Consider the following 15,415-nt stretch of genomic DNA (forward strand, 5'->3'; position numbering starts at 1 on the left):
CGAAATTTTTTTGGAGAGGCACTTCCTGCCCTCTCCCTCTAGGAATGGTCCAACAGCTCCCCTTTCCCACCCAGCGCTCCAGCGAAGCGACAAGTGGGCAGCGTGTGCACAGAAGCAATAAAGCCCCATCAAAGCAAGCCCAGGCTGCCCTGGGCTCGGTGTCCAGAGTGGTGACCAGTACCTGACGCTGGAGCGAGTGCCCAAGCTGGCTCCGACAGCAATTCCCCCACCTCCTTATCACGCTCGGCTCTCGACCAAACTTCCTTGGCAGATCCAGCGCTGTGGAGCAGAGCAAAGCTCACCCTGCCCTGAAACCAATCAGCGCTTGTCGGGGGCTGAGCTAGACTTGGATGTAAATACCGAGTTGAAAATAAAAACAAATTAAAATTTTTCTTTTTTAAAAAAAGAAGCGCCTTTCTCTCTTTCAGTCCCTGGGACCAGGGGCTGGCGGAGGGGATGTTACTGTTCTGCGGATGTAAGGATTAAGGAAGTTGAGGAGATTTGTTGAATTGACCGAAAGCGCAGTGATTGTCCAAAAAAAAGCACTGGGGAGGGCTGTGAGCAGGATAAGTCGCAGCCTGTGAGCGCTCAGCGCGTGTCTTAGAGGGACTAAGAGCTGCCTCTTGAATCTCAGATCAAGCCTTGGGCAAGCCTAGATGTAGAGAATTGTGTCAATACAAGAGAACATGTCTCTGAATGCACCCTACACCCCTCTGAGCTGGGGAGGGAGAGGAGGGCTGGCTTCCTCACCCCAGCAGGAGTAACCTCAGCCCCGCCGCCGCGTACCTCTGCCCCGGGCGGTTTGTGGGCCAGGCCAGCCCAGAGAGCACCGCGGGACTCATTTCGGTTGGAAAAGACCTTTAAGATCATCGAGTGTTAACCTGACACCAGCGCAGGCTCCCAGCAATCAGGTGTTTGGGGTTTTTTTGGATGTACCCGAGGAGTTGGCAGAGGAAGGGGTTTCTGCAGGCGAGGCAGCGGCGTAACCCAGGAGGGCTGCAGCGGGCTCGATCTCCGCGAGCGGTCCCAAAACAAGCAGGGCTGGAGCCTTTCCAAAAATTTAAATTGAAATTCTGCATTTAAATCCCAGAAGCGGCAGCTGCTCTTTGCAGCGGGGAGGGGATTTCACGAGCGCGGAGAAAGCTTTTGATCTCTAGGGCGAGCTAGCAAAGGGTTACGAATCCCTGTTGGTGAGCCGTGGACTTCCCTGGGCGTGGGGGAATCTGTCCGTGGAGGCGGTGGGGGGGGGGAAAGACTCGCAGCCCAAGGGACGGGACGGTTGGGCCGCGATGTGGCCCGTGGGCTTCTCCGGGGCGCGCCCAAGCAGATGGCGCTCCAGCTTCGCGCGTCCCCCGCCGCCCAAGGCTGTCGAGGCAGGCGGTTTCCTGGAACCGGATCCTCGGCCTCGACAGAGCCGCCTCTGCCATCGCCGCCTGTCGCCATGGACCTGCGAGCGGAGCTGCTGAAGTCCATCTGGTACGCCTTCACCGCCCTGGATGTGGAGAAGAGCGGCAAGGTTTCCAAATCCCAGCTCAAAGTGAGTCCTCGGGATGGGGAGGGGGGGGTGGGGGGGGTGGGGGGAGCTCGGGTGGGCCCCGATGCGGGGCTGGTGGGTGGGCTGCGAGGGGCAGAGCGGGTCCAGGGATGCTTCGCATCCCCCCTGGGTTTCCACAGAGGAATTGTTAAATATTAAGGTTAATAAGACCTTGCTGTCGCCTCCGTGCTGGGTTTGGTGGCGTTCTCTCTGCCTCGTCTCCCTTCAAAAAAAAAAAAAAAAAGGTGGGGGGAGTTAATGCTCAAATGTATTTTCTAGGTGAAAATGAGGAAAAATCTGATTTTTTTTTTAGTAGTTTTCAGCTTTTTACGCTTTTTACACCCAGCTAACGGCCCAAACTCAGTTTATAGTTTCTCGCTTGCTGGAGCACCCACACTTCAGCTTCCTGTTCAGCCAGCGGGTCAGTAGGTACAAGCAGACCATTTTTAAACTAAAACTCGGTGGTCTAGCCAGAAATAACACAGTGCTTTCAAGAAAATCTCTGCTTTCTCCTCTTCCCCACCCCCTCGGTAGCTTTGCAGAAAGCTCCTGCGTTCAGCCCTTCGTCAAACCCGTTGCGGCTTTAAAAGCCTTTTTGTCCGCCTCCGGGACGGGGTCTGGTCCCATCTGCCAGGTTCCACCTTGGCTTCGACGAGAACTGTTTTTATTTTTTTCCCTTTTCCCTTTGCAAACGATGGGACTCCTTTCATTCTTGCCATGTAAACGTCCCGTTGTGGTTCTTAGGCTGGCGCCAGGGTTGGAAATGCCGGTTGGGGCAGGGGGCTGCGATGCAGAGGAAAGACCCGAGCTCGAAACATGCAAAACACGGGGAGGTGTTGCGTCAGGGCTCGGCAGCTGCTGCCAGCCTGCGAGAGGAGTTGTGAAACGCTGCAAAGACACCTCTTTGCCTCTTTTCCCTCTACTTTATAGGGCTTCCCCTGGGACAGGCTGCAGGGAAGGTGCTGGGCTTGGCCGCGGGGGGCCACGCTTTGCCCCAAAATTAAGAGTTTTGTTTGGAGGGGTCTGGAGGAGAAGCAGCGGGAGCCAAGCTCCTCCTGCTCAGCCGCTGCCTTTGCAGCCGACAGCCTGTGGGTGCTCCCCAGAAACTCGCTGCGTGTGTGACCCTGCGAGCCACGCTCGCCTACTTAAAACTGTAGAAATACCTGAAGGAATGAAGGAAAATCCCAAAGTAGCCTAATTCCCCTTGCTAATCCCCGACAAGGGCTGCTGTGCTCCCCGCACAGCACTTCCCTGCACCCAAGCTCTGAGCCCTGGGCCCAGCCTGGCCGTGCTGCCGGCCCTGAAAGCATCACCGTGAACACGTGCAGCGCTCGTCTTGTGAGATCTTTATCGCTGGCGACGGTGCTGAGGCCGCAGAGACCCTAATTTCAACGGCAATTTCCTAGAGAGTTCGTGCAGGGGGGGGACGGGGAGCTGCAAACCCTCGTGCCGGGGTCGCAGGCGTGCTGGGGACGGCGTCTCCGCAGTGGCTTTGCCCAGGGTGACATTTCAGAGGGGAAGGGAGATTCACCCCACGCTGTTTGTCCATCCGCCTTCAGCGCCGGGACAGGACGGCAGTGGGTCAGGCTGTGCCGTTGCACGACGAACCACCACTCTGGATAACTTTGCACCCGCCTCGAGGCCGGGGAGAGCTCATTTCCATTGCCCGTGGCTTCCAAACGCCGGCTCAGGTTTGCCCCAGCCTCCGCAAGCCAGCAGCGGCGTTTCTGCTTGTAGGTTCAGCGCAGAAGAAATCCAGGGTCTCGGAGGTTTGAGCAATAAGGTGTTAAAGCTGCGGTGGCCGTGCCCTCTCCAAACTCCTCCCGGGTTGTGGGAGCCGGGCTGCGCTCTGCGCCCTCACCCAGGCGTGTTGCTGCAAGAAGGGTCTTGAACAAGGGTGGGAGAAATGCCGGCGTTCGCAGCGTTTGCACCGACGGGAACAAAACCAGCCCCAGGAGCTGGGGTGGGATTTTGCTGGTGGAGGAGCAGCACACCGGCGGGAGCTGGGAGCTTAACTCCTCCGACCTCTCTCCAGCCGGTTTCACGAGTAAATCGAGCAGCGTTTCCAAGCGTTGGCGGCGAAGCTGTGGGCAGCCGTTGGGTTCAGTAGTTGAGTTCTTGGCGTGGACGCTCCTCCGAGAGCAAGCGTGTGCGTACGTCCGTGTGAGTATCTGCACAGGAAGGAAAGACGGTCTGGTGGTTGAGTGCTCCGCGCCGAGAGGTGCCGGGTAGTTCTGTTCCCAGCGTGGGCACGCGCCAGCCCTGCTCTTGGATCAGCGTTTGTCCTCTCCGGGCCATCGCATCCTCCCCGGCCGCGCTGGGGGAGCGACTCCCCGTCTCCGTGGATGCTGGATGGGATGCGGGATGCGGCTCCCGCAGCCAGGGCAGCGCTGAGCCCTTCGGGGTGGCCATGCCCGGGAGCCACCGAGCACCGTCCTGGTGCTTTTCGGCACCTCTGCTCCGTTCCTGTCCCTGTGGCAGAGGGAGAGGAGCGGTTTGCTGAGCGGAGCTCGGCCTCCCGGGGCTGCCTGCTAAGGCAAAGCCCTGAGGGAGCGGAGGGGAGGCGGCAGGGGGACAGGCGAGTGGTTTAAATGCACGTCGGGGGGGCAGAGGGATCCCTCACCCGCTGCATGGGGTTGCAGGCTCGGGGTGCAAGTGGCGGAGGAGGTGGCTCCTGCTCGCTTTTTGAGAAAGAGCCCCCAGGCCGTGCAGGTCTCCGGGTATAACTGGTGCCTCGGGGGGCTGGGTTAGCACAGTGCAGCTGGTTTGTGGACCCCCCCCCCGAGGGCACGACTGCTACGGACTGAAAGCTCCTCTGCTTGCTACATGCACAAAAGGTTCTCAGCACAGGTTAGCGGGTCCCAGTTTGGCCAGTAACAGGTCTGAGAGCCGCTCATCTGTTCGAGGAAGGGGGGGAAAGCCTTCCCCGAGGTCAGGAGCGGATGGTCCCAGGGCTGGGCTGGAGTCCAGGAGTTCTGGCTGAGGGGGTGGCGAGGCAGCCGTCCCCGCTCGTGTCCTCCTCGCTGCAGACAACGGGCAGCTCAAGGGACCCTCACTGCTGGCAAAGGCTCCCGGTGCTGGGGGTCCCCTGGGACAGGACTCCCTCCACCCCCAGCTCCAGGGAAGCATTGATTTTCTCAGCAGGGCTGGTCTGCTTGCACATGGGGAAACTGAGGCACACACCCACCCACCCCCCCCCCCATTCCTGCCTGCCAAGGCCAGAGGGGTTTGTGTTTAACACGGGGTGCTGGGCTCCAGCCCAAAAGGTCACCCCCAGCCCTGGCATCGCCCCTGGCATCTCCCACGGGGGAAGAAGAAGAGGGGCTGCCATTCTCCAGCGGCATTAAATATTCCACCCCCGGCTCTGGCTGGCGTCAGCAGCGGCTGCAGAGGGGTGGGAGCGGGGAGTGATGGGGGGCAGAAGAGCAGGGGAGAGGGTGGAGAACAGCATCGGGGCTGGTGCTCAGAGGGATTTGGGGTGCTCAGGGGTGTTGGGCAGACCTCTGCCCCCTCCACCCCACCCCTGCCATCTCCTGCACGCCGCAGGGGAAAGGTTGCATCACCAAACCGCTCCCAGAGCATCCCTTCCCTTCTTCCTCCCGTTATTTTCCCCTCCTATCCCTCATTTTGGAGCCCAAGGAGGGGGTTTCCCACCTCTCCTCTCTCCACGGGGTTGGGACAGCCCCAGCCCCACGCACGCCACCATCAGCCTGGCCGGGGCTTTCCTCTGCACCCTGCCCCACTTTCGTCTTGTAGGTGACCGCTCCGGCGAGCCGAGGGGCTGTGGTGCGCAGCGTGCTGGGGTGGATGGAGGGGCTCGGGGTGCTGCCCATGGCCTTTTTGGGGTGCTGCAAGAGGAGGTGCGAAGGATGGGGACAAGGTCCCGCATTGGAAATGGGGAACGGGATGCAATTCCCAAACTTTCCATCCATCCTGACGGATTTGTTAGGGATCCCGGAGGATGTTTCCATCCCTCCCCACCCCTGCGCGGACCCGGGGGCTGCACCGAGCCCCCCTGGAAGGTGCAGCCATAGCGGCAGCGCTCAGGGCTACAGCCCGCCCGGCTGTTTGAGCGCAGGGTGGAGTCCTGCTGATAACATCGGTCCAGAGGGTGGAAAAGAGAAAGAAAATCTGGTTGAGCAAGAACCGTCTCCAGCTGCAGCAGCCGGCATGGCCTCCGGCGGCTCCTCTCCTGCTGGGAGGGGAGCAGGGATGCTGCACACCATCTCCTCCAGCCCCTCTCTTCAAACCTCGGCAAGCTGCAGCTCCAAACCCTACAATTCCTGCTGCAATGGCATGGCATCAGTTCGGGACACTCGTTTAACCATCTCCTGCTTGCTGGGGGGTAAAAAGAGAAGGAGACAACCGCCATGCCGGCATCATGAGCTGGAGATGCTGGTGGTGCTCATGGGCAGCCTTGCTCCAGGCTCTGGCTCCTGGCCCGGCAGCGGCGTGGGCTTTCCAGCACATGGGAAATTTGGGACCTTCAAAACGTGCTTTGTTTTGGGGGATTTGAGCAAAAATGGGCTGGTTGGTGATGCTCACAGGCGGCTGCTGGAGATGGCAGATCTCCAGATCTCCATTGTCTGCTTCCATTCCAGACAAAACCTTTTCTTAGTTTCTTATAAATCTTTTTCTTATTTTCATCTTTGCGTCTTTTTGGCGGAAAGCAACCGCTGCCAGGCCAGGGGCCGCCGTTAGTTATGTTTTCAAGAAATCACTGAGGGCAGCTGCCAAACAGCATGGCTTGGGGTGACTTATCATCTTTTCTAGATCAAAGTATGTCCTGTTTGCTCTGTAATGTTTGAAACAGACCTGTTTTTTTTTAAAAAAAAAGGAAAGGTTGCCCATGTGCTGAGAAAGAAATGAAACAAATGTGGAAAAATCCTCAATTTTTGCCTGTTTCTAAACGATTCTCTAAGGTTTACGCTTGGGAATATTCCCCTGTCCCTCTGCCAAACCCAAACCAAGCCTCGACGCTGTGGCTGCAGGGAGGTGACGCCGGGCAGGGCACGGTCCCTCGGTGGGTGGGTGGCCTGGTGGGGATGTGCTGGGGCAGGGTTGGAGGTTGTTCACCTTCTCCCCGTCCCTCGTGCTCGGCCAGGTGCTGTCTCACAACCTGTACACGGTGCTGTGCATCCCCCACGATCCCGTGGCGCTGGAAGAGCATTTCCGCGATGACGACGACGGGCCGGTGTCCAGCCAGGGTTACATGCCGTACCTCAACAAGTACATCCTGGATAAGGTGAGACCTCTGGCCATCCCCCCCCCGGGACCTGCTGCGTCTCAGGTGGGGACACCACGGTGGTGGTCTGCTCCGGCATCTCACGGGAGCCCCACGGCTCCGCTTCCCCTCTGCTCTTGGAGATCCCCATGCCTCGATGGGTGGAAAAAGGCTACAGAGGGTTGGGGAGCGCTCAGGTGAATGCCAAAACGAGCGAGAAATGTTTAACACTCAACGTCTCCTTGGCAAGGATGAAGTCAGCCCTTTCCACCAAGGCTCTGGAGGGAGGCACACCTCTGCCCACGTTTCCTAAAGGGCTCCGAGAGAGAAATCAGCCCCTTTTTCCTCTCCACCCCCGTCGAAATTTGAGGTGTGACCTCATTTGGCAAAGAGGAGGAGAGGGAGGAGGACGAAGCGCCGGGGCAGGAGCAGAGGTTGGGGGGGGCAGGGACTTTCGCCCTTTTTTTTTTCCACGTGGCTCAAAGGCACCTTTGTCTGGCACAGCGAGACTTTGTGGCTGGGTGCTCGTTTCCTCCAGGCGTGTGAGGAGAGGAAAAATGTCTGACAACTTTCTTCCACTGTGTGCTCGAAAGAAGGGGGGCCCGGAGCTGGGTGCAGTAACCCTTCCCTCCCAGGGCTGAGCCAGACCTCTCCCCAGTGTGTGGTGCTCCGTGCTGGTCTCCGTGCCGGTCCTTGCCTTGCCCAGGAGCTGCCCAGCCTGGTCCAGGGATGCTGATCTGGTCTGCAGCGAGTGAGGGCAGAGCCTTCCCCAGCTCGCTCTGCCCGCAGCAGGCAGCTGCCCAAGGCCAGCCCAGCCCAATCTCCCCATCACAGAGTGGCCAAAACCCTTCCAGTTTCCCATGTGGTTCTTTGGGAGATGACCTTTAAACCCGCTTCTTCTGTTTTTGCTATGGCTAGTGAAATCCCAGAGGCAGCCCGAGAAGAAGAAGTGGGTTTTCCTGGTAAGAGGAGCTTTCGGCTTTCTGCCATCCAAAGTTTCTTCTCCAGCTCTGCCGCTGCAGGCTGCGGTTTGCCCTCGTGCCGGCGGCACACGGCTCACGCAGCTGGGATGGAGCAGCCAGATGCGGCCGGGTTCCTTCGGTCCCCATCGCAGCTCACCAATGCCGCACCAAAATCGCTGCCTGCAGCGGCCTGCGATGCCAGGCAAGCGGTCACAGAAGCTTGTGGACAGGCAGTGGGGCAGAGGCTGATGGAAGCGTCGTTCTTGCCTCCGCTCCTGCCTGCCCATGGGCCACCACTTCCCTCCACCGAGGTCCAGTTCCTCTTTGTGGTCAAACGGGGTAACGAGAATGACCCAAAGCCGTGGAGGCACTGGGGAGGTGGGCTTGGCAGAGCACCACGCCGTGCTGCATGTGCTTCACCATGGGGTTGCTGCTGGTGCTCCAAAGCCCAGCAGGACGTGGCTGAGCCGCCGTGGCCGTGCCGGGGTGCCTGGGCGCTGCAGCGGGTCCCGTAGCATCTTCTCTACCAGCCGGGACACCTTGTGTGCCTGCGTAAGGGACCTGTGCTGGGGACACGTCCTCTGGCATCGTGGGGTCAGTGCCACTTACGCTCTGGTTGTGGGTCCCACGTATCAGTCACCCCATGCTGCTCACCGTCAGGGACAGGAGATTTCAGGTGGGGGGGGTTCCTCCCCTCCAGCGCTTCCTCCCCAGAACCCCCCTCCGTAGCCCTGCAGCACCATGATCACCCCCTGACTCCCGCCCGCAGGTGGAGGAAGGTGCTTTTGTCAAAGAAAACTTCGATGAGCTCTGCTGGACACTGACAGCGAAGAAGAATTACAAGCCTGACCGGAACGGGAATAGCGTTGTATCCCACCAAGATGCCTTCAAGCTCTGGTGTCTCTTCAACTTCCTGTCTGAAGACAAATACCCTCTCGTCATGGTGCCAGACGAGGTAGGACCTGCCTCTTCCCACCGCCATCCCCGTCCTGCCGGGGCTCTGCGTGCTGCTTGGGGATGACACATCCCGCTATCGCTTCCTGGCATGTCCCACCACATCCTGCGAGATGTGGTGCTGCAGGGTGCGAGAGGGAGCAGGACAGGGGTGGGAGGAGGGGGCTGCCTGCCCTGGGCACCCCCGGCTATGCCCACGGCCGCCCCCGCTGCCCAAGGAGAAGGGCATGACTTGGGAGCAGCTGGGAGGACCCCTCCAAAGTGCTGAAGCCTCTCACCTATAGATGTCTTGGGGGATGAGGTGTGGGCTGGTCCATACTGCTCTTCCATGGTCCAAGCCTATGCCAACAAGCTCTTTTGCCTGCTGTGACATGAACGTGCCAGTTCTCAGAGCCCCAACCGAGGAGCACCCGCAGCTCAGCTCTTCCTGGGGCTGGTCCCTTGCCCAAAGCCATTGCGGCTCACCCAAGGGTTGAGTTGAGCACGGTGGCGGAGGAGGACTCCCGATTTTCATGGGGAGAAAGAAAAGATAACAAGAAACCTTGAAAGTCTGGCACAACGGGACGTTGCTGCCCGCGAAATCGCTGTCAGGCTGGATGGGGCTGTGTCTCTTGGGCTGTTTCACAGCCTGTGCCACCACGGAGGCGGTGGCAGAGCGGAGCCGGTTGTCCCTCTCCATGCCCGCTGTCACCACGTGCTCACCCACTGCCCAGCATCCGGAGAGTTCAGGGTGAGGTTGCCCCCAGCTGCCCTGCAAAGCTGCTGGCAGTGATCTCCAAATCTCCAAATTCCACCCAGCATTCGGAGGGGGAGGTTCTCCCTTCTCTGGGGGATCCGATCAAACCCCCACGAGAAGGTGGGCAGATCTGGGGAGGAGGGACAAGCTCAGAAGCCAAAAGAAGCAGGCTCGTCAGGAGGAACTCCGCTGGGCGAGCAGCTGCCTTCTGCTTCTACACCATCAACCTCCTGAGATCAGCAGAAAAGGCAAAAAAAATAAAAAAAAAGAAAAAAAAAAGAAAAGGGCAAAAAAAGAAAAGCCAAGTAGCGCAGTGCTGCGCAGACCGCACTTCCTGCTCCCCGAGAGAGGTGTTTCCTGTTCCCCAGACCATGACAAACTGAATCAGCTTTCTGCTTATAGGGCTGAGCTTAAAAACAAAAAAAAAGAAAAAGAAAAAAAAAAACCCTACATTAAATTCTTGCCCTTCTCCTACTTAGATAACGTAAAAAAAAATCCATCTGGGTGCGAGGATGCTGTGTTTCATCTTTCTGTGGGGCTCTGCAGCCACCCACCCTCCTCGGTCCCTAGATCGTGGGTAGAGGAGAGCTGGCAGCAAAACGTGAGCTGAAACAAGCCTTCCTGACGTCATATCATTTATTTTAGCTCTTTCTTAAAGCAATTTATTTACAGTTCCCAAACAACGCTCATCTCTCCGTAGGGACCTGTTTCTCTGCTCCTCTCTGGTGTTTTTACAACGTCAGCTGGAAACCAGAGCGGTGCTGAGGTCAGGGCCATGGTCGGAGGCACCTGCCTTGTGGGCTGGGTGTCGGGTACAGCAGCGTTGGGTCTGTTCTCCCTCAGGCACTTGACTTCTGCAGAGTTTTCTCACTCTGCAAACAAGCCCAAAACGTCTCAGCCTTGTGGTTAAAAGGAAAAAACAAAACCCAGTAGTGGTCAAGCTCTAACCCAATGTCAACCTTCTGAGCCTGCCTGCTGCCTGGAACATGCCTTGCCCATGACCATCAACCATCTCAAGGGTTGATCTCTCTGGGATAAGGGTTCTGCATCTCCAGGCTGGGAAGGGATGTGGTCTTGGGCTCTCCAAAACGGGTCGGTGCAGTGGGGATGGCTCTCGCCTCTCCCCATCGCTGAGTTCCCCGCTCCCGCAGGTGGAGTACCTGCTGAAGAAGATCTGCACAGCCATGAACGTGGAGCTGAACTCCTGCGAGCTGGATGACTACCTCTCCCAGGAGCCGCAGGGGCAGGGCGGGCTGACGGTCTGGCAGTTCCTGGACATGGTGAACTCGGGGCGGTTCCTGCGAGGCATCGAGCAGGAGGCCGTCAGCATGGCCGTGGAGGAGGTGTACCAGGAGGTCATCGAGGATGTGCTCAAACAGGCAAGGAGCCCACACGTCCTGGGGCACGAACCCCGTCCTGCCGCCCACCACGGTTTTGATCCCCGTGTCTCTCGGGCGCAGGGCTACCTCTGGAAGAAGGGCCAGCTGAGGAGGAACTGGTCAGAGCGGTGGTTCATGCTGAAGCCCAGTGTCCTGTCCTACTACATGAGCGAGGAACGGAAGGAGAAGAAGGGGAGCATCACGTTGGACAAGCACTGCTGCGTGGAGGTACGGCCTGGGCCACGCTCGGCTTGGGGACAGGAGACCCAGACCCCACGAAGGGGAACCCAAGAATACACAATTTGACGTCCACGAGCGTGGAAGAGCCAGTCCTAGGGCTGGAGAAAGTGGGGACAAGGTGGGGTACGGGGAGGGTAACGCCATCCTGTGCCCTTTCCCTGCAGGTACTGCCCGACCGGGACGGGAAGAGGTGCATGTTCTGCGTGAAGACCTCCTCCCGCACCTACGAGATGAGCGCCTCCGACACCCGGCAGCGCCAGGAGTGGACGCTAGGTCCGTGCCCACCTTCTGCCCCCTCCCCAGGTTCCCTGTGCTCCCCACCGTGTCCTCCCTGACCATCCCCTTCCCACCCCAGCCATCCAGACGGCCATCCGGCTGCAGGCGGAGGGCAAGAAGTCCCTGCACAAAGACCTGAAGCAGAAGCGACGGGAGCAGCGGGAGCAACGGGAGCAGCGCAAGGCAGCCAAGGAGGAGGAGACGCAGCGGCTCAGGCAGCTCCAGGAGGAGAAGGAGAGGAAGCTGCAAGAGCTGGAGCTGCTCAAGGAGGCCCAGCGGCAGGCAGAGATCCTCCTGCAAGAGGAGGAGCAGCGGCGGAGGCAGCAGCACGAGGAGATGCAGAGGACCCTGGAGATCCAGCTGCGGGAGGCTGAGCAGGTGGGTGCAGCCTCGCAGCATGTCCTGCCACGGGGCTCCGTCGTTCGTGAGGTGGGTGCTTCCTTCCCCTTCCCTTGCCTGTGGCGGCCCAGCGGGGTTGGAGGAGCTTTTAGGAGCACGTCTTGCAACAATGCCGCCGCCATCCATCACCACTGGGCTCCTGAGGGGTGTATGTGACCAGGGACAAGGGATGGAGGGGTCAGCACCGCTATGTGTGAGATACCCGAGGAGCAGGAGATGAGGAGAACCTGCTCCGGGGTGTATGAAGCCGGGAGGCAGGTGAGAGGCGAGTGCTAGTGCCGGGATGGCCGGGAAAAGCCCCTTTCTGACCTCGCAGCCAGCGCTGGCTCCGAATGACACGGTGTGCCTCCGGAGCAGGGAAACAGCCTTGCTTTGGAGCTCCCTCCAGGGGCTCATCTCCATACCCCCCCCCCCCCAGGGGTGCAGGGACAAGGGGGTCCTGGGGACGGCGGCGGTGGCTCTGCCGGCCGCCCGTGCTGACGGCTCCTCTCCCTGCCGCAGGCTCGTGCCTCCATGCAGGCAGAGATGGTCCTGAAGGAGGCGGAGGCAGAACGTCAGCGCAAGCGCATCCTGGAGCTGGAGGACATGCAGGAGCGTCTCCAGGAGGCCCTACAGCAGGAGGTGAAAGCGCGGCAGGACGAGGAGTCCGTGAGATACGCGCAGGCCAGGTAGGACCAAGGTGTCCCGGCTCCTCCTCCGCCAGACCCACTCCTAAGGCAGCAGCTGGGTACGGGGACAAGCTCCTCGGGGCAATGCGGTGCTCCCCGGGGTACTGGGGTGCGCTGGTGACTTCCCAGTATGCCGACAGGGATGGGGGAAGCTGGTGGATGAAGTGGCAGAGGGATGTCCTCACCTCTTGCTCTTTGTTGACAGGCTACTGGCTGAGGAAGAGGAGAAGTTGAAGCAGCTGATGAAGCTGAAGGAGGAGCAAGAGGAATACATCATCAAAACTCAGCGGGAGAAGCAAGTCCTCAAGCAGGAGATGGAGAACAAGAACAAGTGTCTGGAAGAGGCGCAGAAGCAGCTGGAAGAAGTGAGAGTGAACAGGCAACGGGTGGACCAAGACGTCATGGTGAGCATCACATCAGTGCCGCATCCCTTCACGCTGCGAGCCCCAGGGGAATTCCCAGCCCTCCCTGCGTCACCTCCACACTGGGGAAGACCCAGCAGCTTTGGGGACCAATCTGGCATTGCCTCAGGGCTTTTCTGAGCTGGGCCAGGCACAGGCACGGGGTGATTTAGTGGTTGAGATGGGACAAGTATGTCCTCCCCCGGGGGGGGAACAGTGCTGGTGTCAACGTCAACAGTGGGAGTGTGAGGAGGGGGGAGGATTGGAGGAGGAGCAGAAGACCCAGAGGAGGGTGAGCTGGGTCTCCATCCCAGAGGGAGCCTCCAATCCAGGCTTACTCAGGGAAGGGAAACCCCTGCCTGCGGTCCCAGGTCGGGGGCTGGCGGGCGGGCGGCTGACCCCTCTCCTCGTCCCCTCCCAGGCGGCCCAGCGGAAGCTGCGACAGGCCAGCACCAACGTCAAGCACTGGAACGTCCAGATGAACCGACTGATGCACCCCATCGGGCCGGGAGGTAGGAGACCATCACACCCTCCCCTGAGCACGGCCTCGCTGGGGCACGAGCCCAGTCTTCCACCCATCTTCCCCCCTTTGGGGGCATCCAGGGGCTGGAAGGAGCCCCATCTTTCAGAGAAGATACCCCAATGCCTCTGGCAAGGAGAGATCCCATAACCCTTGTCCTTAGTTGAAAGGTCAATTTGGACCTCAGTAAACAAGCGCCTTTTTCCTGTCCATCCCCAGAGAAGCGTACGAACGTGAGCGGAGGAGGCTTCGCTGGCTACCAACCCCTCCTCTCCCGGAGAGATTCCTCCCTCAAACTCAAGCAGAAAGCGGAGGATAAAGGCAGCAACCCCCCGAGGGACAACAGCAAGGAGAACGTGAGCAACGGTGGGAACGGCAGCGTGCCACCGGCTCCGGAGGCGGACACCATGGCCACAGAGCCCACCAACTAGCCCGGCAGGATGACAGAGCCCAGCGGGGAACTGCAGGGCCCAGCACGTCCCTCTGCGTGGACGCAGCCAACACGGCCGTCTCTGGATGGAGACAAGCGGGGACCAGCACGGAGCCTAGAGGTGACCACATAGAAGGCAGAGATGCTTCTTCAGGGAAGGGCTGCAGCCACGAAGCGCCAGGAGGCTCAGACAGCCCGACGCTGGGGAGAAGGCAGTGGGGCTGTCCCCTCCGGGCTGCCCAGGCGTGGGACTTGGACTCAACTCCCCAGACTCTGGTTTTCACCCTGCCTAAAAAGAAAAACGCCAGCGGTGGGTCTTGGACCGCCTGGCCCGGGGCTGCAGTTCCCCCTTGGTTCCTGCCCTTCCACATCGCCCGCTGCCCCCCCCCCGGGTGCGCGGCCCTGCCACGGCGGCTGCCGGCGAAGCCTTGGCAGACTGAGCGGTGCCTTCTCGCCGCCGCCACGGGAAGGCCGGGGTGTCCTGAAGGACATTCCCTGAAGGGGGTCGGTAGTCCCCGGAGTCACGTAGATGTTAGCCCAAACCAACAAGCAATAAAGCTTTCGGAAGCGCTGGCCCACAGACCTCTTTCCCCCCCCCCCCCCCCCATCTGCAGCCCCGCAGGCACCAGACCTCCCCTCCTCAGCAGTGTGGGGGTTTTTGATTCCTGATGTAGAAAAGAGCCCAGCAGGAGAAATCAGACGCCAGGCGTGGAAAGAGGCTCCACCAGCAGATTTTGGGTTGGTCTGTGGAGGAGCTAGGAGGGCCCCAGAGGCTGGTGAACTGGCCGTAGGCGATGAACTCCCCTCTGCGAGGCAGGGCACAGGGGTAATGTCTGGGAGGGCCAAGACCTCTATTTGGTTAATTAAGTGCTATTTGATTAATTAAGTGCTTGTGTAGGAAGGTGGCAGTGCTCTGGGCTTCATTCAGGTCTCTGCCCTTGGACTGAGGGAGTCCTGGCTCAGGATCGGGTCCAAGGCCCGCAGAAGGCAACAGCAAAGACTCCCAGGAGCCAGTGGACGCGGCAGCTCCCTTCAGTAACACTGGCCTGGCCTGTCTCCTCCAGTCTAATTTGCTCCCTAAAAAAAAAAAAAGAGAACAAAAGCCAAGTCTGCTGGCAAACCTGCACGAAAAAAAACCCCCAAAACCGCCAACATCAGGGTTAGTTTTTCCAAGCACCTCTGTTTAAATACAGTCCCATTCACCTGTGACTTTGGGGTCTTTACTGTACAGGGCACAGAGCCCCCCCCGATCACACAAGGGTCCCCTCTGGAAACAGGCACTGGTAACAAGCCCCGCGTCAAACCCCGGCTCACAGTTGCTCACGCTGATTAACTGCCGTTCGTTAGGGAGATGACAATCTCTTTCCTACTCTGCGGCTTTCAGCGCTCGCTCGCACGGCTCTTCCCCCCCTCCGGTGTTTCTTTTTCACAATTATTTTTCATTGTGCCTGCCTTCGAGAGAGGCCATTTCTGCGGGTGCCAGGGGAGCCGCGCGGCTGCCCCGAGACAAAGTGCCTCTGTGTGCCCGTGAGGGCGACTGGGTGGCCCCGAGCCCCCCGGTCCCACGCAGCCTCGCCGACGCACACGGAGGGCCCGTGGTGATGGCCGTGGTGGCCCTGGCCCTGCAGGGGCCGCGGGTGAAGTTCATCACCTCTCCTCCTCCTCCTTCCCGCTGCACGGGGGTGCAGCAGG

General features: G+C 59.7%; 1 protein-coding gene across 1 annotated transcript; it reads left to right on the forward strand.

The window, feature by feature from the left end:
* Positions 1-1,441: 1,441 nt before the first annotated feature.
* DEF6 (DEF6 guanine nucleotide exchange factor) lies at positions 1,442-13,724 on the forward strand. The gene is made up of 11 exons (XM_086476492.1): positions 1,442-1,537; positions 6,639-6,779; positions 8,490-8,675; positions 10,562-10,789; positions 10,871-11,017; positions 11,194-11,302; positions 11,385-11,683; positions 12,206-12,372; positions 12,578-12,776; positions 13,195-13,285; positions 13,513-13,724. Exons 1-11 carry the CDS (start codon positions 1,442-1,444, stop codon positions 13,722-13,724), a joined length of 1,875 nt encoding a protein of 624 aa, XP_086332618.1.
* The last annotated feature ends 1,691 nt before the right edge of the window (positions 13,725-15,415 follow it).

This window comes from Leptosomus discolor, chromosome 21, assembly GCF_034619465.1.
Source record: "Leptosomus discolor isolate bLepDis1 chromosome 21, bLepDis1.hap2, whole genome shotgun sequence".
NCBI lineage: Eukaryota > Metazoa > Chordata > Aves > Leptosomiformes > Leptosomidae > Leptosomus > Leptosomus discolor.